Raw genomic sequence first — 26,217 nt, 5'->3', positions numbered from 1 at the left:
TGTTGGCCCTGCCGCAGTTTGCAGCTGTGCGGCGCCAGTCGCAGAGGCTTTGGGGACCCCGCTGCCTGCCTCGGGACCTGACGTGATTTCTGTCCTCACTGCAGCAGCATCCCAGCAAGCTGACCGCTGTGTCGCTTGGTTAATGTGTTTGAACTGTGCCTTTGCTTTAAAAGCTCAGTTTAGAGCCTGAAAATGTATTGGCTCAGGAGCACCTCCATTATCCAGCATTAGCATCTGGCTCTTTGCTGGTGTTTCTGCAGAACAGGCTTCCACCAGACAGGACCTTAGCCCAGGAGCGCTACCTGACAGCGTGGCTGGGGCAAGGCCAGGTGTTTTCCCCAGGGCCACGTCTTGTGCAAAGGAGGGGGAGCTCGGCAGGGCCCCAGCAGCCCCCCACGAGTGCGCCCCCGCCCCTGGGCAGAGGCAGCGGAGCGCAGAGCTCCGCTGTGACACCCAGGGCAGCTTGGGAATGAAACCAGGCTGCTGCTGCTGCAGCCAGAAGCAGTTCCAGTTGGAAGGGAGGGAATCCCCTGCAGGCAAAAAGCATTTTCCCACAGCCTCCCCTGCGTGGTGGGAAGAGGCCTCTCGACACATCACATCGCTGACTGCTGGGCAGGAGGGAGGGATGGGAATGGTCCTGGGGCTGGGGAGGGCTTTGCCATTCTTCTCGAAGATGCAGCTGTTTCTTGTGGTTCTTCATTTTGGTTTTGCCCTCTTCTTTCCCCCCTTTCCAGCTGTTCGCCATGGTCTTCGCCATGTGTCTCTTCCGAGGGATCCAGTAAGAGGCGGCCTGTGAACCAACACATTCCCCACATGCTCAGAAGAAAGAAGGAAAATCAGAAGAAAGAGAAACCTGAAAACATCCAAAAAACTTTATTTTTTTTAACAAAACGGGGTAGGGGGGGGAAAAGGAAAAAAAAAAAAAGAGGGTTGTAATATATGAATGACCAAAAGGATTGTACTTCAGGGGCTGGAACTTTGAGGTGATGTGCACTACACTGTACACCAGACCCTTGCCCAGAGCCACCCGCAGCAGCCGTGGAGCAAGAGCCCAGTGCAGCTGATTGCACTAACGAAGGACAGAGCCTGCAGAGGGGAGCGGGAGGAGGAGCACGACTGCCTCTCCCGCTTGTCAGCGCAAGGCTGTGCCTGCTGTTTGCAACTTTATCATGCTTTAGACACAAAGGACTGAAGAACAGCAACGCGGGGGCTGGATAAGGCAGCAGGTTGGCCGAAGTCTGTGACTGCCCAGGTGGGTTTGAAAACAAGTGGTGGTGGTGGCGGCGGCTCTAAGAAATAGGCAGTTGTTGGTTGCACCATTCTGGTTTTAATTCCCAGCCACAAAATGAAAACACACATGCTTCAGTGGAAGCTTTGCCCCTATCACCTGAAACTTGTCAGAGAAGTCAAACACTTCAGTGAGTCTGGCTTTTCTCTGGAGCCTCGAGCAGGGGCACAGTAGTCTCGCGTAGAAATGGGACTTGTCTAAGGCTGGCTGATGGTCAAGAATTTGGTGCCTACCTTTCCGTTTTTAGATTTACTGTTTGTTGTTGTGAAAAAGAGAGCAAGTGGTTACCTGCTGTGTTCCCATCCCCTGGGAAAACGGGTGGCTCTGGTCAAGATTAGCTGATACTGATGCCTTCCTGAGAAGGGGAGGAAATAGCGTTTAAACCTTGTCAGCCTTTGCCTTTCACTTTGTACTTGCAAAAAAATAGTTTGTGGTGCTCTGTTAGCGTAGATACATGCAGTGGACTCCTACATGCTTTCCTGCCCCAAGGGGAGTTCCAGGCACGGTGCTGGGTGGGAGAGGCTGAGGTTTGTCAGCCACTCCCCTGCTGCTGGCCTTAAATCGCCTTGGGGCGTCACTTCTGCTCAGGGGATTTCCCCTGAGGTTTTCCCATGGGCTCACAACGAAAGCATCAAGTCAGAGTTGTTTTAGCCTGCGTGTTAGTCGAGAGCATTTCCTCACTTGAGATAGTTGTTATCTACCGATTTGTTTGGAAGCGAACTTGAGAAACGTGCCTGGGAGTGAGCACTGGTCAGAGGCTGAGGTGGTGCTGAGGCCCCACACCGTCTCTGAGAGCACTCTGTGCGGCCGAACCGCCCCGGCTGCTTCTCTGCTGCTGGTGACTGCCGACCCAAACGGGTCACGGCTTCCTCTCTTCTGGAAGCCTCAGCCCCTGTTGGCTTCGTTACTCACGAGCTCGCTCCCTGACCTCAGACTCTTTGGTCCACCCCCAAGCAGAGCGAGGCTGTTTCCTTGTTTAGCTCGGGCCTTCTCACAGTCGCAGATTGAGGAGTGCTTTTAGAGTTAAACCAGCCCCTCTGAGAGCTGTAACCACTGGCGAGGGTTACGGAGGGGGAAGGCAGCAGGGCTCTGCGTCCTTGGAGCCCTCCCAGGGGCACCGCGCCGATACACGCGCAGGGGCTGCAAGGCAGGGTGGCAGGCAGCTGAAAGACTGGTTCGTAGTAAACAAAGCTCCTGGCTAAATATCCAGGTTGGGGAATCGGGGGTACGAAGGAAGAGGGAGGAGGTGTGAGAGCTTTTCCAGGCTTCATTTGAGAACAACGATTTATTTGCTCAGCAGCAGGAGGGGGGCCGGGCAGGTAGAGCAGCAGCCCCCCTGCACTGCCATGAGTATATTGCAGCAACGGAGTGAGGCCGGGATTGCTGAGTGGCCTCAGATGTTGCATTAAACCTCGTGGAAAGCTTTTCTGAACGATTTCCCTCTGGACCTGTTTTTAATGATGCATTTTAGCATTAAATTCTGGTCTGTTGTTTAATGAAGGAAAACAATTTTGCTAGCCAAAAAGCAGCAGTGTTTGTACCCGACAGCAGGTGCTGCTCTTAAGATAGGGAAAATCTGTTGCATATAGTGATCTTCCAGGGAATGAATGGGCCGCCGCACGAGCCAAATGAACAGAGAAAAGCTTAGCTGTTCTGCTTCTGCCTCAGGAGCTAGTCCGTGATTGTTCTGGTAGAGCAATTCACAAAGGGGGAACAAAACCGTGAGCAGAGATAGTAACTTGGATGGAGGTGAGCAGGAAAAGCAAAAATGCCACCCCATCACCCCTCCAGTTTGTTTGTTGTTTTTTTTTTTTTCCTTTGAGGTTGTTTTGAGAAGTTCTGGCTGTCTCAGGGCAGAGCCTGGAAGGAAAACACCTCGATTTATGCAGGGTGGGGCGGGGTTGAAGTTAAAAAACAAAATCAACACCCTTTTTTTCATGACGTTTTCTTCACATGCGGGATTAACTCTCAGAGCAGCCAGTGCACTAAGGCATAAATATACAAGACCGAGGTAGGATTGCTGCAAGCTTATTTCTCCTTGGCTTTCCTAATTCTATACTATTTCCTCTGTTTTTTAGCTCTTTCACATCCCCTCTCTCCCTAAGGGCTGTCCCTCTGTCTTCAAAAGATCCTTTGTTCTACTGTTCTGGCCTTTGCACAGTTGTTTCCCCTCTCTTACCTTGTCTGGTCCCCCTTCTGCTCTTTTCTGGATGAAGACTTCAACTCCTCTCTGCAGCTGGCTAGCGTGCCTCTGGGAACACAGCTTGAAACCAAAGCAAAGGCCAGGCAGCACATCTTAAACGAGAGGTGGAAATTGCTGTAAAGATCCATGCAAATCTGAGAGGACCCGTGGAAGTAGGTAAGGGGCAGGAGGAATTTCTCCCAGGGGAATTTAATGAACAAGCAAGCCCAGAAACCAGACTCCTGTTGTATGGCAAAGCGTGTAAATTAGTTGGTTTTGTCCAGTGGTTACGTGGCTGCCCCCTCTGTTGTACAGTAGCTTTTTCTCTTTTCAGAGCAGTAGGCAGGAGAAACAACTGTATTTTTGTATTTGTTTTTTAACAGCTTTGTTGGGAGCAGGGGCTCAAGCGAGTGTCGCTGCTTGCTGGAGAGCTCTGGGTGGGCCAGGGACCGGAGGGAGCTGCTGGCTCCTTTGCTGTAGCACTGTGACCACAGCCCACGCACCTTGGATGTAATTTGTGGAGAGCAGTCTGTGCCTGCGAGCCCACGGCCCCTCTGCGCACCCCTGCCTCCCGGCTGTTATTTAATGCTCAAACGACCGTCACAAACGCCTGGGAAAGGGCTGCGTGTGAAATAATGATGTTTGAAATCTATTTTAAAAAACTGTAAATGTTCTTTTTATTAGATAGTGGAGCTTATTTATCCTGTATTCCCTACTGTAATGCTTTTTTTATATTGAAAGGATTTTTTTTTTTGGTAATATAAACCAGAACACAAGCCTGAAGCACTCTCTGCACGGTTTTTGTGTGCGTTTCTTAAAAAAAAATAAAAAAAGAAATAAAAGAAAGATATTGTGACAGTGAAGTGAAACGGCTTTAATTTTCACTATTTGTTTGGTGTTGAGTACAGTCACTTTCTTACTAAAGGAGAAAGAATAAATTCAGGTACAGCAGCCAAAATGAGGTATAAACTGACGTGTCTCCTTCTCCCCTTCCCCCCAAGTAAAAACTCTTGACCAGAAAGAATTGGCCAGCTTAGGACAGACAGACAGACAGCCTCTCTTTTGTCACCAGGTCCAGTTTGCCAGATGTTGGTTAGGCGTAAATAAGGCGATGCAGAGAGTTATGTGAATGCGAGCTTTCTTCGCCCTTGGAAGCGAGAGCTCCAGGAATGCCAGGCTGGGGTCGCTCTCCAGCAGGAGCGGGGTCAGCCTCAGTCCTGCCTGTGCCTGCTCAGGGCACGGCCCTCTGCAGAGCACGACCTTCAGCCCCGCACAGCGTGACACAACTGCAAGCAGGTAATCCAGTGCAAACTGTCTCCTGTGGGAGATGACAGCAGTCCAAAGCCTTCTGCACATGTGAACAGATAAGGAAACAGGCCCGTGGAGATGGAGTTCGCTCAGCAGAAGGGCCTGAAGCGCTGCCTCAGGCTTTTGATCCCAAATTATGTGCTCAGCTGCCACCTGCAGCCACAGTCCCGAAAATGCTGTCCTCGGGGACACATTTCAGTACAAAAGCTTCAGCATCCTCCTCCCTCCTTTCCCCTGCTCGCATCAGAGTGAAGACAAACACTCACAGTTGGTTTCTGGCAGTGCTGCAGACAGACATCAAATGGCAAAACAAGAAGTGGCTTGCTGCTTTAAGTTCTGCAGACAGCTGCTAAGCAGGGAACCGAAGAGGAATCTGACCTCACTTGATTTAAAGCTTCATGGGAAAGCTTTCATTGCCCACCCCCACCTGACTTAACCATCAAGAAGTCTTAAGAGACCTGTGTGCTGACTCATTTCTTTCACCTGCTGGATGGCATTTTAAGGTACCCTATTGAGGCAGTCCTCTCCACAGACCCAGAGTCATGGCTTAACTAAGATCCTAGGTCCTGCAGCCAACATGGGTGGGAGAGTACAGCGTTAAGGCGGCCCTCCATCTCCTTCTGTAAGATTGCTTTTGGTTTGGTCAGTTTTACTTGTCTTTCCCACCCCCAACCCTCCGATCAGTCTGTGTATACATTCATGTGACCCCCAAAACACAAAGAATCAAGCTTCACTTACCTATACCAACACTTAGAGCTGCAGGGCTGCACTGAAGCCACGCGCCCCTCTGCTGCCCATGCAGAGAGTGTGCAGGGTGAGAGCAACAGCCACAGCCTGCCACGTTCCAGCTCCCACATGCAGCACCCTTCGTTCTCATTTGTGATATTCTGTGGGCTGCACATCATCATTTCCTGCCTCACAGGGAAAAGGTTTCCCTCCCAGAGCCCATCTCTTCCACCTAAACAGGAAGGCTCCTCTTAAATATAAATTTCAGTTGCTCGCTATTGTATCTTGGACATGTTGAAAGCAGCTTGGCAGGGAGACGTTGGGAAGCTCCAGCATTTAGTCTGCTGTTGGATGTTGCCTCTGCGGTGGATTTATTTCATTGAAAAAAACTACTTAGAGTTGCAGACTGAACCAGTCTGCTGGTCCCACTACTTCTGACCTGACACACATTTTGCATGGCCAGTAGGTGCACTGCACACAGTGTCCCAAGTTGATGCAGCTGCTTCTAAACGCCAAAAACACTAACACACCATACAGTAACTACCCGCTAGCTTCTTCTAACTATACTAAGGTATTAAACAGCAAACAGCCATGGATCCCAGTCTCACCAGTGGTTTGAGGTCTGTTGGTCACACAAGCACTTCTGTTTGTGGAGGCAGCTTTCTACCAGGATTTTGGGACATCAGCTCTACTCCAGGGCATGCTTTGATCCCACCAACAGTAGCACTTGAATAAGAAGTCCATATCCTGTACACAGCCCTTCTGCCTTTAGGCCCATAGAGAAAAATTCAGCCTCCAGCTGTGGACAGGGATAATCCTTAAGGACAGCACTAGGAAAATAGGCAGCCATTGCTGCTAAGCCTCGTAGGTGTTGGAGAAACTGGCCACTGACTAGTAAAGCACATACATCCTGCCTTGATTGCGCTAGAGGACAACAAAGCCTTCATATGTCCCCTCACGCCTTGCTGTTCTTCATCCCAGTTAAGTAGTGTCCTAAGCATTGTAATGCCATGAACTTTGGTCCTTTAGTCCCAAAAGGAGAGATGCCACGATGCCCACATTGTAGCAGAGCTGGAACACGGTCTCCTGCAGCAGGACTCCTCTCACTGGAGGCTGCAGCCTAACGCAAGCAGCCGCACTGATGCTCACTCTGCTCTCACTACTGCAAACCACAGCAGTCTCCAGCCCCTATTCCACTAGTGTCAGGCCCTCTGCCTCACACCTACCCCTGCTGTGACCATCAGTAGGGCTGCGGTTATAGGAAATGTTCCGGGGTGAAGGGGACAGGAGCCCAGCTTAGAAACATCACAGAACGTCCCAAGCAAAGGGATGTCTTTGTGCTCAGCAGGCTTTTCCCAACAGCCTCCTTGGCCTCTCACATACTGTAGTTCAAGCTGCACCGCTGTTCCCAGTGCTAGCCCTGCAAAGGGAACAAACCAGGAGTTTTCGCTGTCTCTCCTGCCAAGATTTGCACAGCACCCACTGAAAAAAATAAAGCCGGTGCGGCACCTCTGGCAGCAAGGAAAACACAGCTGTTTGCAAATTCAGACACAGCACTGAGCTACAGCCAGCTCCCGGCCAGGTGAACAGCAAGTGCGTGCTACAGGGGACGCAGGCTGTACACACGAGGACACACTCCAACAGGCAGGTGCAACGCTTACCGGGGGAGTAGCCAAGTCCTTCACTGGTTGCCTTAACTCCCTCTCTCCTCAGGGATTGTTTCTTGTTTTGTGCTTTTTTTTCAATGGTTTCAGAGCCTGTGATCCCATCAGCCAGTTCCCCCGGGAAACCGGCTCTTTTCCCTGAGGCTGCCAGGCCTGTACACCTCCCTGAGCCTTCCTCGCGCTCCTCGCTTGCCTCCCGCAGAGGGGCTGGTAGGGGGGGACCCGCACGACGCTGCTCTCCCCAAATTTTCACCTGGCTCTGCCACCAGCATCGGGTTACACACTGATTCATGCCGGTAAGTGGAAAAGGAAACCATTTAAGAACAAAAAGGGACTAACAAAAAAAAAGTTATAATTATAAATGCAAAATTACCGACACAACCCCCCCCCTCCCACCCTTCCCATGACAAAAAGCCCAGGAATTAGACTTTCTTGGGACGGCGTCCAACTTGGTAATAATAATAAATGCTGATGAGAACGAAGAGGACTCGGCTGACCAGGAGGAGCACAGCACCCGTGGCTATCCGGCTACTCTCAACCAGGGAAACCGTGGTAACTGGAGGAGAAGGAAGGGAGATAAGGCAGAGGTTGGTGATGAAAAACAAACGGATCTGAGCAGCACAGAGCTGTTTTCTGCTGCCCTCTAATGTAGCTTTTTGGAGGGACCCGCTGAGACTTGTGAATGCAAAAGCTTTCACTGCAGGCCCAGTCTCACACTCAGCAAACCTGCAACACGGGCTCTTACACAGCTTGATTTGACAGCTTTAAAATTAGGCACAGGCCTGTGGGCCACAGCGGTCCCGTTTATAGAAACACTTCCCTAAAGGCAATTCTGCCTTCAGGTAGCCAGCCTGAAACATGAACTCGAGCAGATGTGAGTTTCCCATTTGCTCAGGTCTTCATTGTGGAATCTGCATGTTGCTTTGTGGTTTAACCACTCCAGTGCTGATAAATCTGATAAATATTTGTCAAACGTAGGAGCATGAATAAAACATGTATAGTCCACTCACACTACCTGTTTTCTGAGCAGCTCCCTTTTTGGTTAATAACACAAGTTACCTTAGAACACAGTGAGTGAACAGCCAATACACACATACACAAAAAAACAAAAGCCTTCATAGAAATCAGCTGAACTATTATTCTATCTTTTGGCACAACTGAAGGTCCCCCCCCCTTTTAATGTAATTTACTACAGCCTTCTCTTGTTAGCCCCAGAATCTAGGCAGTCTGCTCCAGGAGGTGACTTGTGCTGCCTACAAAGGCCAGGACATTTTAGGGAGGAAAACGGATGAATTGGCAGAGGGATATGTCCTGGGCACCCTGCAGTGAGCAGCCCAAGGCAGAGGCTATCCGACAGGGAAGGAAAAGGGAGAGCAGCTGGCCGGGAAAGTGTGCCCAGAGCCAGGTTCTCTCTGACAGTCCAGCAGGGCCAAGGAGCCCTCTGTAACACTGATGGGTCTCAGCACGGGGACATCTGGAGCTGGGTGCCACCACGGACATGCCAGCCGCACACACTCCCTCCTGCCCACCCTGAGCATGGGCACACAGCACGCCCCCCGTCCCGTGCTTGCTCCTGCCCAGCCCAGCCCAGCTACTCACCCAGGAACTGCACGGCGAAGTAGCACGCCTCCGTCAGCAGGGTCCAGCGGATGATGACTTTTTCAGCCGTGTACAGGGCGTTCCACATGATGAGCGAGATGCCTGGGGAGGGACAGCAGCACAGCTGCCCTGAGGGAAGGCGAGGACCACCAGGAAGGGGCAGCCCACCCGCCTGCCTGCCCCCCAGGTGAAGCGTTTTGGCCCCCACGGGGGGATGCAGATGGAAGCAGCGCAGCCAGAAGCTGCGCTCTCCCCTAGCCTGGTGCGGCTGCTGCATTTCCAGCCGTCCCCACGAGATGCTGCTGCAGCCTGCGGGAAGCAGCCAGCCACCAGCACGCCAGTCCAAGGGCATCCCACCCAGGCTGCCTGCCCTCAAGCCCAGCCACCCCTCCAAAAACACTCCCTGCAGGCACCCGCCTGTCCTTTTGCGGTGTGCCAGCCTGAGACCAGGCTGGGTGGGCACCCAGCAGACACATTCCCTCGCGGCCTGGGAGCAGCAGTGGCTGCAGCACAGGGTGCAGAGCTAAGCAACCCTCCGTGTTTTCATTCCTCCACCCATTTTCTTTTCCAGAGGGTTTCTCCAGGCTCCCCTCAAGCCCCTCACCCTCTCCTCTGGCCCAGTCTCTTGTGCCATACAAGAGGCCCTCCCAGGCACCGCAGTCGCAGGATGCTGTCACCTGCCCCTTCTCTGCTCCCATGAGGACAGCCTGATCCCAGCTACAGCCCAGACCCCCTCACCCCATTTCCTGGCCCATCTGCAATCCCCCTCTGCTGGGGTACTTGCAGCTACTCCCCCAGGTATTCAGTGTGCACAGCACTTCTTACCATACGTGCGGGGAGCCTGAGACCTTGCTAGGAAAAAGCAACAGAGGCTGAGCTTTACAAGAGACCTGTAAACAAATAATTCCTTCGGAAACAGCAGCTGTTTCCAAAGACGCAGAATTTGTCTGCTCCTGCACTTCTGGCCTCTCACCCCATTGCTCTACAGGGCAGCATCACACCCCAGATACTGGCACAGCACTCACTGAGGAGGGCTCCTCCATAGAGCCGGATGGGAGTCTTGCTGCTCGCCGATTCCTCGTTGAAGACGGTGTCGTAGAGCTGGTCAGGGAAAGCGAGGGCCTGGCAGAGGCATGGGAGAGACTCAGCAGCACTTTCCCAGAGCCATCAAAATGTGCTGTCTCAGGCAGGGGAAAGTGGTGCTCTGACACTGAGACATGATGTGACCAGAACCATCGGCCAGGAAATTGGGAATTAAGGAGGCGCGAGAAACATCAGTGTGTCAGCTGCTGGCTTCAAGGCCGGCTTCTGTGACCGAGGCTGCCGTGCTGTGTGTGGTTTATGAACCTGCTAATGAAAACAGACTCTGGCAATGGGAACAAACGGCCAAGGACACTGCTGGCAAGCCCGTTACAGAGACGCAGAGAGGGCAAAGGCCTCTCACGAGAAAACAGCGGCAGTTGTTGAAAGCAGAGGAGGGGGAATAAACAGCCAAGGAGCCACGCTGTGGCATCCAGGAGCTGGTGGTGCCCAGGACTGCAGCCCTCACTTACCATAATGGCCACCCCGGAAAACATGATGGCGGAGACCAACTGCCAGACCCTGCACAGGAGGGAAAACAGAGGGCCCAGAGTGAGCACGGGGGTGAGCCTGTCGCCCCTGCTTCACGATGCATTCCCAGCTGTCCGCATGGTTGTTAGCCTTTGACCTCCCTCCTCACCCAAATGAGGCAGCCTTGGGTCTTCTGCATGAAGACGTGGCTCCCCAGACACTGCTAGCTCGAGCCTCACTACCAATACAGAGCTGAACCCCCCTCACCCAAGCAGAGGAGAGAACCGGCCCTGCAAAGAGGACAGAGAGCTTCTCTGTGGTCCCCAGCTCCTGCCAAGGGACTGGAGCTCATGGCCCTCAGGCTGGTTTATGAGGGAAGAAAACAGAGCCAGGATGTTCCTGCAGTCCTGAGAAGCCCTTGCATGGAGCAGTGAGGCTGGTGTCAGGGACAGAGCTGGTGTCAGGGACACTGTGGCCAACAGCCCTCTGATGGCCCTGCTCTGAGGTGGCCTCATGTCTTACCTGAGCCCCAAGGGTTCCCGGACAGCAAACTTGATTTCATTTCCCAGGACTTGGCTAATCTGAAATTCAAGCAAAAGGCACAAGGTGACTGAGCAGACCCTTCCCCAGCCTTTACGCCACATACCTCAGACCAGACAACACGTATCTTAACCCCACGTAGCAGTTTATCTCTAAGATGGCTGAAAAGAGGATGAGGACAAGGAGTTTCAGCGCGGGGTGGAGTAAGCAAGCTCCATGTCGGCTCCCCTGTAAGCAAGCATCCTGCCAGTGAGCTCTCCAGGGGGCACTCAGGACAGGGCTCCTGAGGGACGTGTCCTTGTTCTCCAGCGCTGGTATTTTGCTGAAACAGACTGCGTGCCTTTGTTTGCGATTCGGGCCTCTTCAGAGAGGTGCTGCCGTGCCACTTTAATCGCTGCCCCGGTTTCCAGGGCACGGTGCTGGACTATGGTGAGCTTTGAGCTGGTACCACCAGCTCCGAGCTAGCTAATGGGTGTCTCGACAATAACATTTCACCAGTGGATTAAAGCAACTTAAAGACAGAGCTCGCTGCGTTACTATGAAAAGTGGTTTCAGGCGGCTTTTGTGCCTCCACCAGGCTGCACGGCCCGTCTCTGCTAAAGGGCAGCATTAATCTTGTCACGGCAGCCCGTGCATGAGCCTGGCGGAGCTGGGAGCTCTGGTTTTGCCAGAGAGGCTGCAGAAGGTAAATGCTGGAAAAAAATTAACCAGGTTTTATCCAGGGGCCTGCCACGTGCTGAGGTTTGCCAGCAGGCGATATTTCACAGGTTTATTGGCCATCCTCCCGCAGCAGTGGCCTCCTCGCTGCGGGACAGCAGCACGGAGGACCCCACGGTGGGATGAGGAACCCCTCCCTGCCCAGCACCCCTCACCTTGGAGCGATGGACCTCACCGTCGTCGTCCTCGCCGCCGACCCCCAGGATCTTGCGCGTCTTCAGCCTGCTCACCAGGTCGGTCTGGCTGTGCTTCTTCATCAGCGGCGGCGGCTGCTTGGCCGCCATGGCGGCGCGCGGGCCTCTGCCCCGCCGGCGGGACAGCTGAGGGGAGAGGCCGCGGGAAGCACTTCACATGAAACCTCGCAGGGTACAGAGCATCAGAAGTTTTTTTAAAAGCACGGAAATCTGGCTGCTACACCGGCAGACAGCTCCTCATCGCCCCGGCGCGGGAGGATCGGCCCGCTCTAGGGCAGGGTGCTGGGGGCTGGCTGCAGGCGGCCCATCGCGGGCTGTGGGGAAGCTGTCCCGGTCTGAGAGCAACGCATCGGCCGTCACCGTGACCTGCCAGAGGGGGAACAAAACCAAATCATCAGCAGTGTGGGGACAGAGGCACTGAAATGCTCCCTTGCCCCACACCCTTCACCCCAGCTTTTGCCGTCAGCCCTGTGAAAGGGGCAGGGGAACGGTGCGAGCGCCAGCTTTCCACCCATCGGCATGTCTCGTGTGTGCGCCTCCGTGCTGAGCGCAGCCCCGAGCTTCACCAGAAGGTGCTCTAAGTGGGCCTGACCTACAAACCACGCTCCAGCCCATCCCAGCGTGAGGCAGTGTCCATGGCCCATTAGGAGCGTGGTACCTCTTTGCTGCTTCCTAGACTAGGGCAATTAAGCATCATTAAACACTTCCCAGACAAGAGGAACTGAAGACAAAAAGCAGAGCATCATTTAATGACTTTCTCCTTGCCATACATCACACCCTTCGGTTGCCATTTCAGGCAAAATGCCATGCAGGTCTCAGACGTTCGTTTGTCTTCCCCCCCCCCAGACGCTGCAGCCCCTGCACTGAGCCAGGGCACACCAGCCCTACAGCTACAAGAAACCAGAGGCAAGATCCTCCTTGACAACATGTTGCTTCCTGAGAAACAGAAGATGACAGCAAATAGAGTACAAATACTGGGAATACTAAGAAAAGAACAAGATAGAGGTAGCTGACAGAAGCTAAGGTGGGAAAGACAACTTTCCTGTACGTGTAGAGGTGTCAGGAGTCCCTGAAAAATCACTCTGTATCATTATCCAGTCATAAAACCCTGGAAACTCTCGGTTCACAAAGTCCTTCCTCCCAATTTGTCTTCCTTTCATCTCGGCTCAACTGAACACAAAAACATTTTTTTCCATTTGCTACTTCACCCTCCAAGAGACCCATAAAAAAGTCATCCCCCCCCCCCGGGCACCAGACACAGCTCATCTGGTCCAAACAAGCCCAGGGCTCAGGCACAGGCAATCCCTCGCCCCAGCTGCACTTTCCCATGGCTGTCCCACGAGGACAGAATTTATGCTCGTGTCTAAAGAGTTCACGAGTCTCCGGGGAGTAATGAAACGAGAGGTGTCAGTTATTTTGGCATCACGCACACAAGCCTTCTCCCGCTACCTCGCGAAGGGTTTGCATCTCCCAGGAAAACTTTCCCGTTTTTGTCCGCGCGAGCAGCCAGTCACTTCGGCAGGCTCCCAGGGCATGCCAACATAAATCTTTCTGTGATGCAAATCTAAGAGGACTCGCTGTGACAACGAAACGACTGAATCCAATGCTCAAACATTTACTAAGACCCTTTCAGATAGGGAAAGCAGAAAAAAGACATCTTCAGATCTAGAGCATCCTGAGGGCATGAAGTAAAGGAAGGTGGTAGGGCTTAAAGGGAGGACTCGCAGGCTGCGAGAGATAAATGGCTCTGTGATTACAAAGGCAGTTTTGCAGTTCTGAGTACAGGCAAACAGATCAAAATTTGGCTTCATCAACTGCGTTTGCCAGTTGCCTTCGGGGCATGAGTTGGTAGAAATTTATCCACATCATTATTAACATTGCTCTCCCGTTAAGAATTTCCACTGATTTGTGGTAAACCAGTGGCCAGGAACTGGGACAGGATAAGCCAGCTAGAAACACCAATAAAATAATCACTGAAGGCCATTCTGCTACATAAAAACCACGCTCCCACTGTGCTAAGCACAGCTATGGCACAGCCCTGCAGCCAATCCCACGTCTCATTATCCCCATCTTCCAGGGAAAGAGCCAGTCTAATGAGTACTGAATATTAATGAATAACGAGCTAACAAATGCATTAGCACTAATTCGATGACATTCGGATAGAAGACGCTGAGCATTTGAAAGCGTTATACTTACATTAATGTATCCTGACACACTGAGAATTTGGAGGATGTTTTCTATTAGCCTGTGCGTTTTCAAAAGGGAACCTCCACCTCCTCCTGTCGTGATTTTCTCCTCAATCCTCCTTCTGAGCATCCCAGTGGCTGCGTACATTAATCACTGCATAGAGGAAATTCCTCTGCCCCCCTCAGTGACTGGCAATGCCCATGCAAAGCTGAAAGCTTTTTATTATTATTATTTAAATTTCAACATCCCTTTTCTTCACAGGCTTCTTTCGGCATCTGTCCCCTTGCATACTGTACTCAGTTGTGACAGCTACTGCTTCGTGGTGCAAAGAAACCTCACCGGTGCCACGCTAAAGATAGCTCCATCTCTCCCCACCTCCACAGCTCTTCCCCCAGCATCTCTGCTTCCCTCCCAGCAAGAGGAGTGGAGAAGGAGAGGATGTTTGACGATGCTTCGGCAGCCAGAGCTGCGTGCCCGTCGAGGGAGGTCTGGCGAGGAGCAAGGTGCATGGTGCAGCGACAGAACAACCGGCCCCTGTTCCTACAGCTTCGGGATGCTGCTGCTGAGCAGCTGAGAGAGGTGTCCTGCTGCTCGTGGGGGCACCACAAAGCTCGCTCCAAGGGTCTGAGGACCCTCCCAGTCTGCCAGCAGGGTAAGTGATAATAAAGATGAACTGGAGTTGAACCGGGATGACGAGTGAAAGGTTAGTACATTTACCCTGGCCGTAAGCTTGGTCTGCTCTGCCACGTTGAGGCCGGGGAGAAGACTTGCTCTCCTGCCAAGCTCTGGTTTCAGAGTTCAAGTCAACACGCCAGAGGCAACCCAAGGCCTTGAGCCCACCTTCATTTGTTGATGTTGACCAAGAAGTTCTTATACTCCTGCAGTGGACATAGGCTCTTTACAGCAGCCTGACTGGGAACCTGCCATGCCCAAGCACCTTTCATGGACCGTAGGTCAAGAGACACCGGTAAATACGGAGATGCAGCACTGCCCCTGTACAATACCACACGTCACCACTGTGCTCTGCAAGCCCTGGGTGCTCTTCACCCAACCTGAAGAGGCAAACGCCGCTACAGGTATTTCACAGGTGTGGGAACTGAGCCACGAGAGTAAAACCATGCCTTCTTGCGTCAGGGGAAGAGAGAGATGGCAGCAGAAGTGCTAAATGGTCTCCCTGCCAGCAGCTCCCGCAGAAGGGCTGGCAGGCTGGCCAGGACAGATCCTGCCCCGCTCCCTCTCATCGCAACGGACAGCCCTTCAGCTGCTCCACTGTGCCGGCTTGTGGGGGGAAGATTAAGGCAGCCGTGCCATATGGAGCAGCTTTTCATCCCTGATGCCACAGGAGCAGCCACAGTGGCCAAGGCACCCAGCAAGGGAGCACAGATGTTTACATCCTAATTACTGCAATTTTGGAACAGATGTCTCCAAACAAGAGGCTGTGTGAGCAAGAGATCCATCTTTAGGGACAGCAGCCAGCTCCTTTCCCCCATGCTGAGCTGTGCCTGCTGCCCCACCGCCCAGCAGAAAGCAAGACCCAGGGCAGGAGGCCCCAGGAGAGGTTTCCAGGCACCTACATGGCCAGAGACAAAGTCTGGGCTCAAGCACAGGGGCAGGGCAAAGAAGAGAGGCAGTGGGGGCACAGGTCAGAGCAGTCGTGCAAGAGCAAGACCAGTCAGAAAGGGAAAGAGCTGCCTGACAGAAAGCAGTATGTGCAAAGTCCTCTCTTTCCTCTTCTTTTCCAAGAGGCTCATTACCAAAGTATCTTGGTGCCTCACGATCTCGCCTCACTGCAGCCCTGCACCCTAGGGACAGATGGCATCCCCGCTTTGGAAACACCAGGAGACTGAAGACAGGATCCAAAGATGTACTCGTTACTTTGGCTCCTGCAAACCTTTGACTTGCCTCATCAAGCGGGATCTAAGACACCTTCCCTACACACACATACAAAGTCTCAGCATGCTCACTTGTAAGTGCAGAAAATCTCTCAGTTAGCAAAATCTGACACTTGAGGACTCTGAAATCCTAAGGGGCAAGATAAATCCCGTGTCTAACCCAAAACACACACCCAAGAGCCACAAGGCACCTTTACGGATCCTATCCAAACAACCTCATAAAAGTTTCCCTGGGATATCAATACTGGAGGAGACCCCCGAGCCAGGTAACTACCAAGGTACAGCCATCCCGCGCTGTATTTCTGCGGCTGCACATCCCAAGCCCACGGTGCGTGAGCCAGCTCTTTGCCTAGATTTCTCTCCAGAGCTGGGATTCGGATGATGAAGACCTCTCTGCCACCAGCCAGCTGAGGCAGAGCATCCCTCTCCCCACCTCCCCGTGGATATCCTCCCTGCCAGCTGCAGCACACGGCTTTGCTCCCAACATCTTCAAACAGTAACAGGATCGTTGGCATTTTTTGCTGGGAGGAATGCACAGCAACCCTTGCCCAGGATGAGGAGTGGAAGTTCACCAGCCTAGCAAAAAGAAACTCCCCAAACCAATTCTGCAGGTCAGGAAGCTTCAGGGAGCTACGGGGAATGAAACCTGATCCAGCCGAAATAATCAGATGCTCAGGCAGTAGAAACAATTAGCACTCCGCCAGCGTGGCAGTACGACGTGACTGCTGCTCCTGCCCAGTCTGGCACAGTCCGTACACCCACGCAACAGGGATACTGCAGATTTCTCACCTGCCTGGTACATGGGACTCCTTTCCCACATGAAAACCTGCCCTTTAAGTCCAGAAGTCCCTCTGCAATGCCAGCAGGAACCATCTCTTGCCACAAGTTCATCCCCCGGCTCTGCCACAGCCCTCCTGCTTCCTTAAGCAGCTCCAGCAGGCACAGGCCAAAAGGCACGTTCGTTCTGCTGTGCCTCCAGACCATCTCTTGCAGAGAAGCCAGAGGAAACCTCAAAGCCCAAACCACCTGCAAACCACACAGAGACACCTCAGACACACACACCCAGGGCTAACCCCAGCTAATCCTTAGCTGAAGGGGGACTTTGCAGAGACAAGAGGGGGCTGCCTGCACCTGGGTAATGCCCGTCTGTGTAAGGAGGGGGGAAGGAGAAACGTGGGATCTCAGACACACCCTCCCTTGGCAAATGGATGGGACAGGGGCTGAGAGAAGAATAAAAGGCTGATGAGGCTCTGGTGAGGCTGGGCAGTATGGAGACAGAAACATCCTATCCCAAGGAGCACCACGAACCGAGGCCAAGCCGCAGTCTGGGGGCTGCATCTCAGCTCCAGGATCTCACTGCCCACAGGTCTCCAATTTCCTCTTGCAGAGGGAACAGGAAAGTTTCTTTCCATGTCACGGGAAGTGTTACACAGCAATCAAAAGCTGTGAAGTGCTCGGTTTCCCCAGCAGAAGACAGAAAAGCTCTGTTGCTCTATTAGTGTCTCAGACAGGAGCTATAATTAAACCCAGCAGCCCCGGTCCTGCTAAGTACCACCTGCAGCAACACGCCAACGGCGAGCAAGAGCAGCTGGGCTCACCTCGGACAAGAAATGCTGTCCTGCAGCCAGCAGCAGCTTGCCGGGCTGTCTGACACATCCAGCACGCTCGGCCAGGCACGCCTGGTGCATTTACTCCTCTCTGGGTAACTCAGACAACTTGGGCATCATCAGCTGAACATCCCAAGCGCTCGAGTTCAGCAGGACACACGGGAGCTGGGAGGATGTGGAAGGAAATAAAATGCATCAGGAACAGGCTCGGTTTTCCTTTAAGAGCATTAAAAGACAAAAATTCATCTTTGATTTCCCAGCTGCCTTAGACAGGTGTTTGTGGGAGACAGTCCCAGCAGCTTAGCGGGCCATCTGTCCTGCAGATGATTTCTACAGGGAAACATTAGAAGCAGAAATAAAAACTATATATACACACACAAAATGAAAAAAAAAATAAAAAAGCACCAGTAAAAAAAAAATCATCCCCCCACAAAACAAATCCAGCCTCAAACCCTCAACAATTGTCTTTCGTGCACTCCCCAGGAAGCCAATGCCCTTTCCTCCCAACCACCCTACAGCTCTGCCCCTTTCCAGAACTCAAAAAGGAAATAATAAAAAAATTACCATCAGGAAGATTTGGTGCCCTCCGCCACATGCGAGGGCAACATCCCTCTGTGCGTCATCGCCAAGGACTGTAATTTCAAAGCCATTCTTGATGGAGTCTCCCTCAAAAGACAGCGAACTGCATCTACACCAACATTATTTCTGCATCTGCAGTCCAGTAGCTTACCCCACACAATGTAATAACCGCAATTTAGAGGCTACGAAAATGGCCACAAACATACGAAATGGAAGATGAAACCAATACAGCCAGACCACTCCTGCACCCTAAAAGCAGACTTTTGACCTGTGTTGCACATGGATTTGCAGCCCCGGTCCGAGAACGGCTGTTTCAGAGCACCCCAGCACCAGCAGGTTTTTACTCTGTTCTTTAAAAAAGGGCTCCTCTTCTGCCACCCTCTGCCATGATATGACCAGATGTGCAGTCAAGGCACACACAAGCAGGGAAAAACAGGCAGACAAATAAGTTTGCATTAAGCAGGGAGATTGCCTTTTGGTCCGATCAGGTCGTTTCCTGAGCCCCACACACGTAGACCCTCTCAGGACTCAAGTTTCCCGTTGCAAATCAAATTTGCTTCTACAACGCAGAAGTCCTGTAAGTCAGGCCTGGCAGGAGGTGGCCTTGGTGGCCATCAGTGAACAGCTGAGTTCTCACCAACCCTATGTTACAGAGCATCTCATGCTACACATTCACATCCCACGTCCTGTTAAACCACATTGCTGCACAGGAGGCAGATGCCAGCTTTCATCCCTCGGCCCCAACCACCCCGCGCACCGCTCGGAGCCCTCACCTGCAGCTTGGGACCACATTTTCACTTCCTCCCTAAGCAATTCGCCAACGTTAAGCCCTGCTCATCTGCACACAATTGCAACTTCAGGTTTATCGCTCCCTCGTGGCTCCTCAGACTCCAAATAAGCACAGACAGACTCGGGGAGTTGCTTAGCAAAAAAGCGACGGGGACGGCCTCCCAGTACAACACATACTTCAGCTACTTGGTAGCCTACCCCCGAGTGGCAAAAATCTCCCTCTGACACCTTGCTGGTTTCTATAGCAACAGGTTAATGCTAAAAATGTTAGATGCAGAACTCCCCGTGTTGGGCAAACAGGAGATAGGACCGATTTAGAAGAGGGAAACTTCTGAATAGCCGGCTATGTGGGAAAAGAGCAACCGCAGGCTTCGCTAACTCACAAGCCAGCACTTGCTGGCCCTCCATGCAACCCCAACTCAATCATTTGACCCCTCTCTCCTCCATTTTCCCATTTTTCCTGGAAAAACAAAGCCACCACCTAAGCTCTTCAAGGATACTGCCCTTGCACATGTGCCAGCGGCTCTCGGGAGACCCTCCTGGCAGAGTGCACCCCTTTGCAGAAGACCACAACAGCCACAGCTCAGGGCAGTGCCACAGAAGGAGGACAAGCAGGGCAGCCCCAACAAACCCAGAGCCTTTCCCCACAAATGCTGTTTCACCCCCCAGCAAGCAGCTCATACAAGCCTGACTTTGCTTTTATTTGCTGCTAAGTCAGGGGAAATCACCCTGTGCATGCACGCGTGTGTGTACGTGCACACATTTGTTTACACATGAGCTGTCAGCCCCCGAATTGTGCACGGATCAACAAGACTCTGAATTCCCCGACTGTGAAGTGTGTGACATTTAATCTCAACCTTCCTTTCAGATTTCATAATGTGCATTATCAGCAGTGGGTATTCAGCACACAAGTACCCTTTCGAAAGCTTTCATCGGGAAAAGGAAACAATATAAAGAACCTGCAGACTGAAAAAGAGACAGTGCCTCCGATGTGAGAGTGGTTCTCCAGCTTCCACAAAAGGCCAGCACGTGTGTGCTGCGAGGATCACGACAAGATGGTTTGTCCCTAGCACAGAATAAATACATTTCACAAGTGAAGAGAGTGGGGCTGGGAAGCATGAAATCTATCAGGAACCTATGGTTCTCTTCACCTCCCTATTTTTGGCTATCTGGGAAACAGGCAGGGGGAGCCATCCCCCAGAGGTGCCTATTTTAGGACGGGCTGCATCAGCTTCTGGAAAGGCTTATTCCACAGGCTTTGAGTTAGACAAGGGTTTTCATTGCTTTTATACGTATGGGCAAGGCAAATTCCTGATCCTAGCGTTCAACTTTTCAGTACAGCAAACGCTACATCACTTCTGCACATCTCATAAGAGTCACGCTCTGGGACTACGAAAACCTGACAACAACCTCCCTGCTGCCGGGCATGGAGAAGCTACATCCTCAGTAACCCGCTCTCATTAGTCACAGCCACGGAGGATGCACATCGGCAACCACAGGAAATGCAGCACTGCCACATCTCTCCTGTTATCGTGGCTGGTTCAAGGACCTTCCCTTATTTCCACAATTTTAAGTCTCAGACACGTGGATCCAGCAAGCCCCAGTAATACCAGCATCATCCATCAGCTTGTGTACGCGTGGATGTGTGTACACACACTTACTGCTTTCCTGGCGTATCTATCAGCAAGCACATAACACGGCCTCCTGCTCACAGCACAGAAGTGTCACGTTTTAGTCAACACTTCCCCATTACCCTGCCCGAAATGCCACTCACATGCAGCAGTGGCCCTGGGGACGGCAGGCCGGTCTCTCCTCCCCCATGCTCTTTGCAAGTGCTGACGAAAGGCACTCGCTTCGCCCGGAAATGTGGAGCAGGGAATAAATTGGCTGGCGATGAGCTCAACTGCTTTACTAATTCCCCATACACCGACCCTAAATCCAAGCTACTTGTCCGGAGAGCTGAAGGGCACACATCGACGCGGCTCGCGGAAGGGGCTTGTTGAACGCATGGTGCGCAGCACCTGGGCTGATGCCAGCAGACAAGGCAGGAACACGCTCACACACCACAATGAGCAAATGCTTGCACTGGGCACAAGGGGAGGAGGATGAGAGGGTGCATTACAGGTGTCTGCTCTTCACAAGCGTGCGTTCTCAGTCACCGTGAAAACGACCTGGGAAGGAGCACACAGATGGCCCCAGTTCTTCAGTCCCATCAGGTATCGCCTTTGGCTCCTGCTTGCTGTGAAGCAAAGTTTGGGTGCTCTTTATTGCTGCTAAGCGGCTTCTACAGCAACTCCTTTCCCAAACACAAAGAAAATGTAGCTGTTTTCACATGTCAGATGCCTGGTTGTGAAAACCCAATGCCGCCTAGCTCTGCTGGACTCAGCGCTGCTGTTTTGTAGTTCCTTCTCCTCTTTGCAGGAGGCAGCTCGTGTTTCTGTCTCTCTGGAACATAACCCTGAATTAAGTGCCAGGCAGCTAAAATTAAGTGTTCGATAACAGGATTCAGAGGGACTTAAAAATCAGGAGCCTTTAAAATACACAGTTTCCTAAGTGAATAGCCTCCTTCCTGAGGCTCCTTTACTGCCAACGATACCGAGTGCCATTTCTACGAGCACACCCCTGCCTTGCAGCTCCGTGCAGCGAGGCAGAGTGGCCAGGAGGGCTGGACTCAAGGCATCTTCTTGGCCACGATGAACATGGGCTAGGTAGCACTGGCTGAGCTCAGGAAAGCTGCCGGCTCTTTGTCACAGCAATCTGCATCGACAGCAGGCCCAGATGTGAGCCCAGAAGGAGGCCGCAGCATCTAACAAGGGCTGGAGGATCTGGGGGCTCAGCAGTGGGATTCCTGAAATAACATCTGTCAGCTGTAAAAGCTGCTCAAGTCCTTCCACGACCACGAAACACCGAAGGCCAGGGGTTTGTACTTCACTCGTGAGGTGGCACCAGCACAAGAGAGCACTTCTGCTGCCATCATGGGTTACTGAATGAATTCGTACCCAGACAAAAACACTGGCTGAGTCACCCACAGAGTTTCCTGAAGATTTGTGGGTTTTCTCTGTAGGTCTCTTGTTCAGCTGCTTACATGGCCTCAGACTGTTTACTTTCTCAACCCGGGCAGGATACAGCTAAAAATGACACGGCTGCAAGCCTTTGTGTAGTGCTCTGCCTGCACCTGCTTTCCTCCAGGCCCCGGGCCCTGCGCTTTAAGTGCTGCCTGATTTTAATAAGAAAAGCAGGGATTTCTCTCCTGCAGGCAGCAGCGGCCAGCTGCAGCGGGGACTCTCACTAATCTCCCTCCAAACACAGGATCCCTTCAGACCAACAGTCAGGCTGCCGGTGTGACCTGGTACTCCAGCGCGCACATCTCCGGCGACATCGACTCATGCTGCTAATGCCACTCCCCAGGGGACCAGGCCACTGAATCACTGCTTGATTTATTCCTAACTGCTTTCCTCCCCGTGCTCAGTGCCTTCGACGATCTTAAATCAAATCTCTAACAACAACTTCGAGGAAGCCCAGCAGCTTCCAGTCCTTCTGAGCCTATTGGGTCAAATCCAGGAAAGGAGCACGGGGCTTGCCACCATCAGAGGCAGCCTCTCACCTTCAGCGCTAAACCCCGCTAGCAATCATTTAGATTGCTTCCTCCTTTTGGCAACAGATCTCTGCTCCTTCAAACCCTGCAACCACAGTGGCTGTCAGGGTGAATCTGGATCAGAGCTTCCTTACAGGCTCTGTTTGTGTTGGGTCCATGGTTTCGCCCCGCAGAAGGAGCTGGGTAAAGCACTGCGCACAAACCAAGGTCTGGCAGAGATTATTCAGGTATAGCCTAGGCAAAGATTTCCCCATCAAAACCGATGCCCAAACATGCTAAAGAAATTCCTGCTTTGCACACGTAGGACTAGAGAGACACCTGCAGATGTATCTACCAGGAGCACCCAAGCACTGTGCAGGACAAGAGCGAGAAAGGTATGCACCTCGTGAAACCAGGAGGGAAAGTTTACTGCAGGGTTAACCCCTGGGAGCAGGGGCTGTGGGGCAGCACAGACTCCAGTGGGGTCATCCAGCAAGGCCCCACACAGCTCCTAAGCCTCCTGCTCCCCATCTGTCAGGCGGGGGAAGCCGCACCAACCAGCGCCACAGATGGGCAGTGAAAGGCACCGAGATGCATTAACCCTTGCAGATGGCAGAGCTTCACAGACAGAAGAAACTGAAGAAGGCCAGCAAGTCATCTGTCATTTCCCTTTGTGTTTTAACTCCAAAGCTGTCTTCAGCTGTAGCTGGATCTGTCTTTGTGAACATCTTTTAGCATCTTGAGCAATAACCCTTCAAACACAGAGCAAACTCACGCGAGCCTGTGATCTCCAGGACAGAATCAAAACCACATTTTCCAAGAGAAGGCAGAAAGCGACGGCAATGGGGAGCACCTGGTCACCTCTTACACCTCGGTTTTGCTGGTCTGGAGAAAGACCCGATGTATTTGGGGGCCAACACTGGGTCTTTTTCTCCCATGACTTTTTTTTTTTGCACTGCTACGTCAAAAACACAAAACCCAGAAGATCTTTCTATAAATAACGTCCCAATAGTGCTGAGGTCACCAAGCCATTCCCCCTGGCACGAGGCCAAAATCACAACATAAACAATCCCAGCTCTTTCTGCTGCACGTGTGCCTTTTTTTTATTATTATTATTTTTTTTTCCCTGCGACATGGAAGGCTTGAAACCAAAAAACATAGCAGCAGGAAGACACAGCCCCCCACCCCTGGTCCCACTGGGCTCTTCTCACTTGTGCCAGCTCCGCAGGGCGCCCGGCTCCAGCCAGGACAGCCCGGTGCTGCGAGCGCCCATCCTGCCCGCCGCAGAGCGAGATGCTCTGTGCTGTGACAGCATTTTGAGCAGTTCTCATTAAAAGTTTGGGTGCTGAGCGGATGAGGCATCGTCAAGCGCACACGTGGCAAGGAGCAGACCACTATCCAGGCAGCTCCAAGGAAAATGGGTGGAATGGTCCCTCCCAGGCACATCTCCTACTGTTAACTCCAACCTTCAGAGAGCTGCAGGACAAGCAACCACCAGCTGAGGATGTACTCTGGGCATTTTGCACACTGTAGCGCTCAGCGCTCATTGAGAATAGAGAAACGTCTCCCTTTGGATCAGGCCCCAGCCTCCAGCAGCTCCAAATGGACAGAAGACCCCAGGCAGAGCATCTCTCTGGTTTATTCTCCCACAGATCTATGGCTCCTCCAATCCCACCCAAAGCATGTCTCTGGAGGTGCTCTTCTGCCTACTCCTCTCTGCAATAAATCCTTGCTACAGGTCCACAAGCAGGAGGGATAAGTTCGAGATTTTGAGTTTGAGACTACATGGCAGACGCCATCTCTTCAGCCTCCTGGCTGGGACAAGCCGCCCAAGCAGAGAAGCTCCCTTTGCCTCGCTCTGCACGAGGCGCAGAACAAGGAAGGACACATCTAAAAGCAAACAAATCTCACTTCTCCCAGCTGCCATCAGCACCCAGTGCCCCTGCTGAGGGCACCAAGACACCTTCGTGGCTTCCCCCACAAACCACCATGTGCTCACCACAAGGTGTATTTATGCATCCCAGCTGGGAATGGTTATGGCCAGCTGAGGCACCTCCACGCCCAGTCTGAGGATCTTGTTTGGCTTTGGTTTTCACCAAGACCTAAGACAACTTCCTCCCAGAGGAAAAGCTCCCCTGTCTAAAGGGTAACTGCTATTTATTTAAGCGAACACTTTCCTCATCCACGGGCCCTGAACGTCATTACTCAGCAGACTCCGCTTTAGCGCAGATAGAGTTACCCAGCAAGTTATTTATTCTAAGTCCAGAATAGCCAGTGCTCTTGCGTGCTCTGTAATTTCTCATGGCTCAGCTGTACCGGTGGTAGCCCTTATGTCAACAAGGCTTTGGTCGCTGCTGGCGTTTTTACCTCACAGCCTGTGCAGACAGAGGAGATGGATCAAGCGGTACCCATTTAACCACCAGCAGCTGGGGTTTGGCTGGCCCCGGCCCTTGGGCAGCTGCCTGAGGACTCCAGCTACAAGGACTGGGCACTGAATTAAGGTGCTGCTTCTTTCTCAGCCCCGTTTGCTGAGTTGGGGTAGAAGTCACCTGGAGAGCCTGATGGCTGCCAGCGGACAGCCAGGCCCACAGGTGGCACGGGTAGAGCCAGACGGGGACGCAGAGCCCGCTGAGAGCTGGCTCACCTCACCTTCCCCTCCTGCCACGGGGAGCTGCGCCCCATTTTGCCTCCCTTCACCACCAGCTCCATCCTGCAGCACGGCCCTCGCCCTGTCCCTCTCCCTCCATCCCTGGCATCCCACAGGAATCCATCAAGGCCGCCCTCCCAACCTACACAGGGCTCGGGTGGCAGCCTCCCCACCCAGGCACCTGAGGCACCCATTCGGGGCCCGCGGTCCTCCCACCGCTTCACCAGCGAGCAAAAAGGGACAGACACTGCCTGGGAAAATGCGACGGGGGACCCCAGCCTTTGAGCGGTGCGGGGAGGCAGCCGTCACCAAACAGCGTGCGTGTCCCCTCGCTGGACCCCCTGCATCCCAGCCTCCCCTCCACCCCCACCAGGGCTGAGATGCCCCCACCACCAGGGCGGCTCCCTCCTCCTCCTCCTCCTCCTCCTCCTCCTCCAGCCCCTCTCAGGACCCTCCGCTCCCCACGCCCCCCACCCGGGGCTCTGCGGGGAGCCCCCCACGCCCCCTCCCCGTCACCCCGCCCCCCCCGCCCCGCCGTCCCCGCACTCACCGGCCCGGCGGGGGGGCCCTGCGCGGCTGCCCCATGGGCGGAGCGCTGCGGGGCACCCGGGCGAAGCGCAGCGGCCGGCGCCGCGCAGCCCCGCACACTGAGCCCGGCCCCCGCCGCGGCGCCGCTTTACCGCGGCCGCCCGCCCCCCCGCCCCGCCTGACGGGGCGGCCCCGGCCCCGCCCGCGGCCCCGCCGCCGCTGCCACCCCCCTGCTGCCTCCGCCGGCACCGCCGGCCGCCCCGTCGGGGGAACAAAGGGCGAGGGGCCGGGGGAGGCCCCGAGGGCACAAGGGGGGAGCCCCCCGCGTCCCCTTGTCCCCCACAAAGCGGGGTCCGGGGGTGTGTTGTCGCCGCTGTGTCGCGGCCCGCTGGCAAGGCAGGGAAGGGGAGACCCCCGTAATGGGGAAAAACAACGAAGCAACGTGGCACAGGGGCTCTGCCAGCGCCTTTCCAGGTGCCGGGAAGAGCCTGGCTCGCAGGGCTGAAGCCTCTCTGCTCCCCGCCGGCCTCCCCAGAGCGCAGAGGGAGGCTGGCATGGCGAGCTGCCCCCACAGGGGCAGCCGGGGCCTCGCTGGCGTTCTCCGGCTTCGGTTGTCTCAGGGCAGGAGATGAGGTTGTCAAGTGT

At 53.4% G+C, this 26,217-nt stretch overlaps 2 protein-coding genes across 16 annotated transcripts in view; one reads left to right on the top strand and one right to left on the bottom strand.

Moving 5' to 3' along the window:
* The window catches only part of TSPAN18 (tetraspanin 18), a 110,911-nt gene extending 106,578 nt beyond the window's left edge, over positions 1-4,333 (top strand). For 13 of the 14 annotated variants that reach the window (XM_083838752.1, XM_083838740.1, XM_083838745.1 and 10 more), the window contains one exon: positions 735-4,333. In XM_083838752.1, the coding sequence (XP_083694878.1) occupies positions 735-782 (48 nt within the window). In that variant the 3' untranslated portion in view covers positions 783-4,333. The remainder of the gene's footprint in view (positions 1-734) is intronic. The other variant, XR_014585234.1, reaches the window with a different exon arrangement.
* Positions 4,325-25,766, bottom strand: TP53I11 (tumor protein p53 inducible protein 11). Of its 2 annotated transcripts, XM_083838754.1 has the most exons (8): positions 25,595-25,694; positions 17,447-17,620; positions 11,731-12,135; positions 10,841-10,899; positions 10,321-10,369; positions 9,793-9,889; positions 8,768-8,869; positions 4,325-7,724 (listed from the first exon to the last, which is right to left on the bottom strand). In XM_083838754.1, the coding sequence occupies exons 3-8, from the start codon at positions 11,857-11,859 to the stop codon at positions 7,591-7,593; spliced, it is 570 nt and encodes a 189-aa protein (XP_083694880.1). In that variant the 5' UTR covers positions 11,860-12,135; positions 17,447-17,620; positions 25,595-25,694; the 3' UTR covers positions 4,325-7,590. The 2 variants fall into 2 exon arrangements, with proteins under 2 accessions (XP_083694880.1, XP_083694879.1); XM_083838753.1 differs by lacking the exon at positions 17,447-17,620 and having other exon boundaries at positions 25,595-25,766.
* Positions 25,767-26,217: the final 451 nt, after the last annotated feature.

This window comes from Anser anser (assembly GCF_964211835.1).
Source record: "Anser anser genome assembly, chromosome: 5".
In the NCBI taxonomy this organism is placed as follows: domain Eukaryota; kingdom Metazoa; phylum Chordata; class Aves; order Anseriformes; family Anatidae; genus Anser; species Anser anser.
Note: the sequence above shows the minus strand (reverse complement) of the source record. Positions and strands in the feature narration are given on the sequence as shown.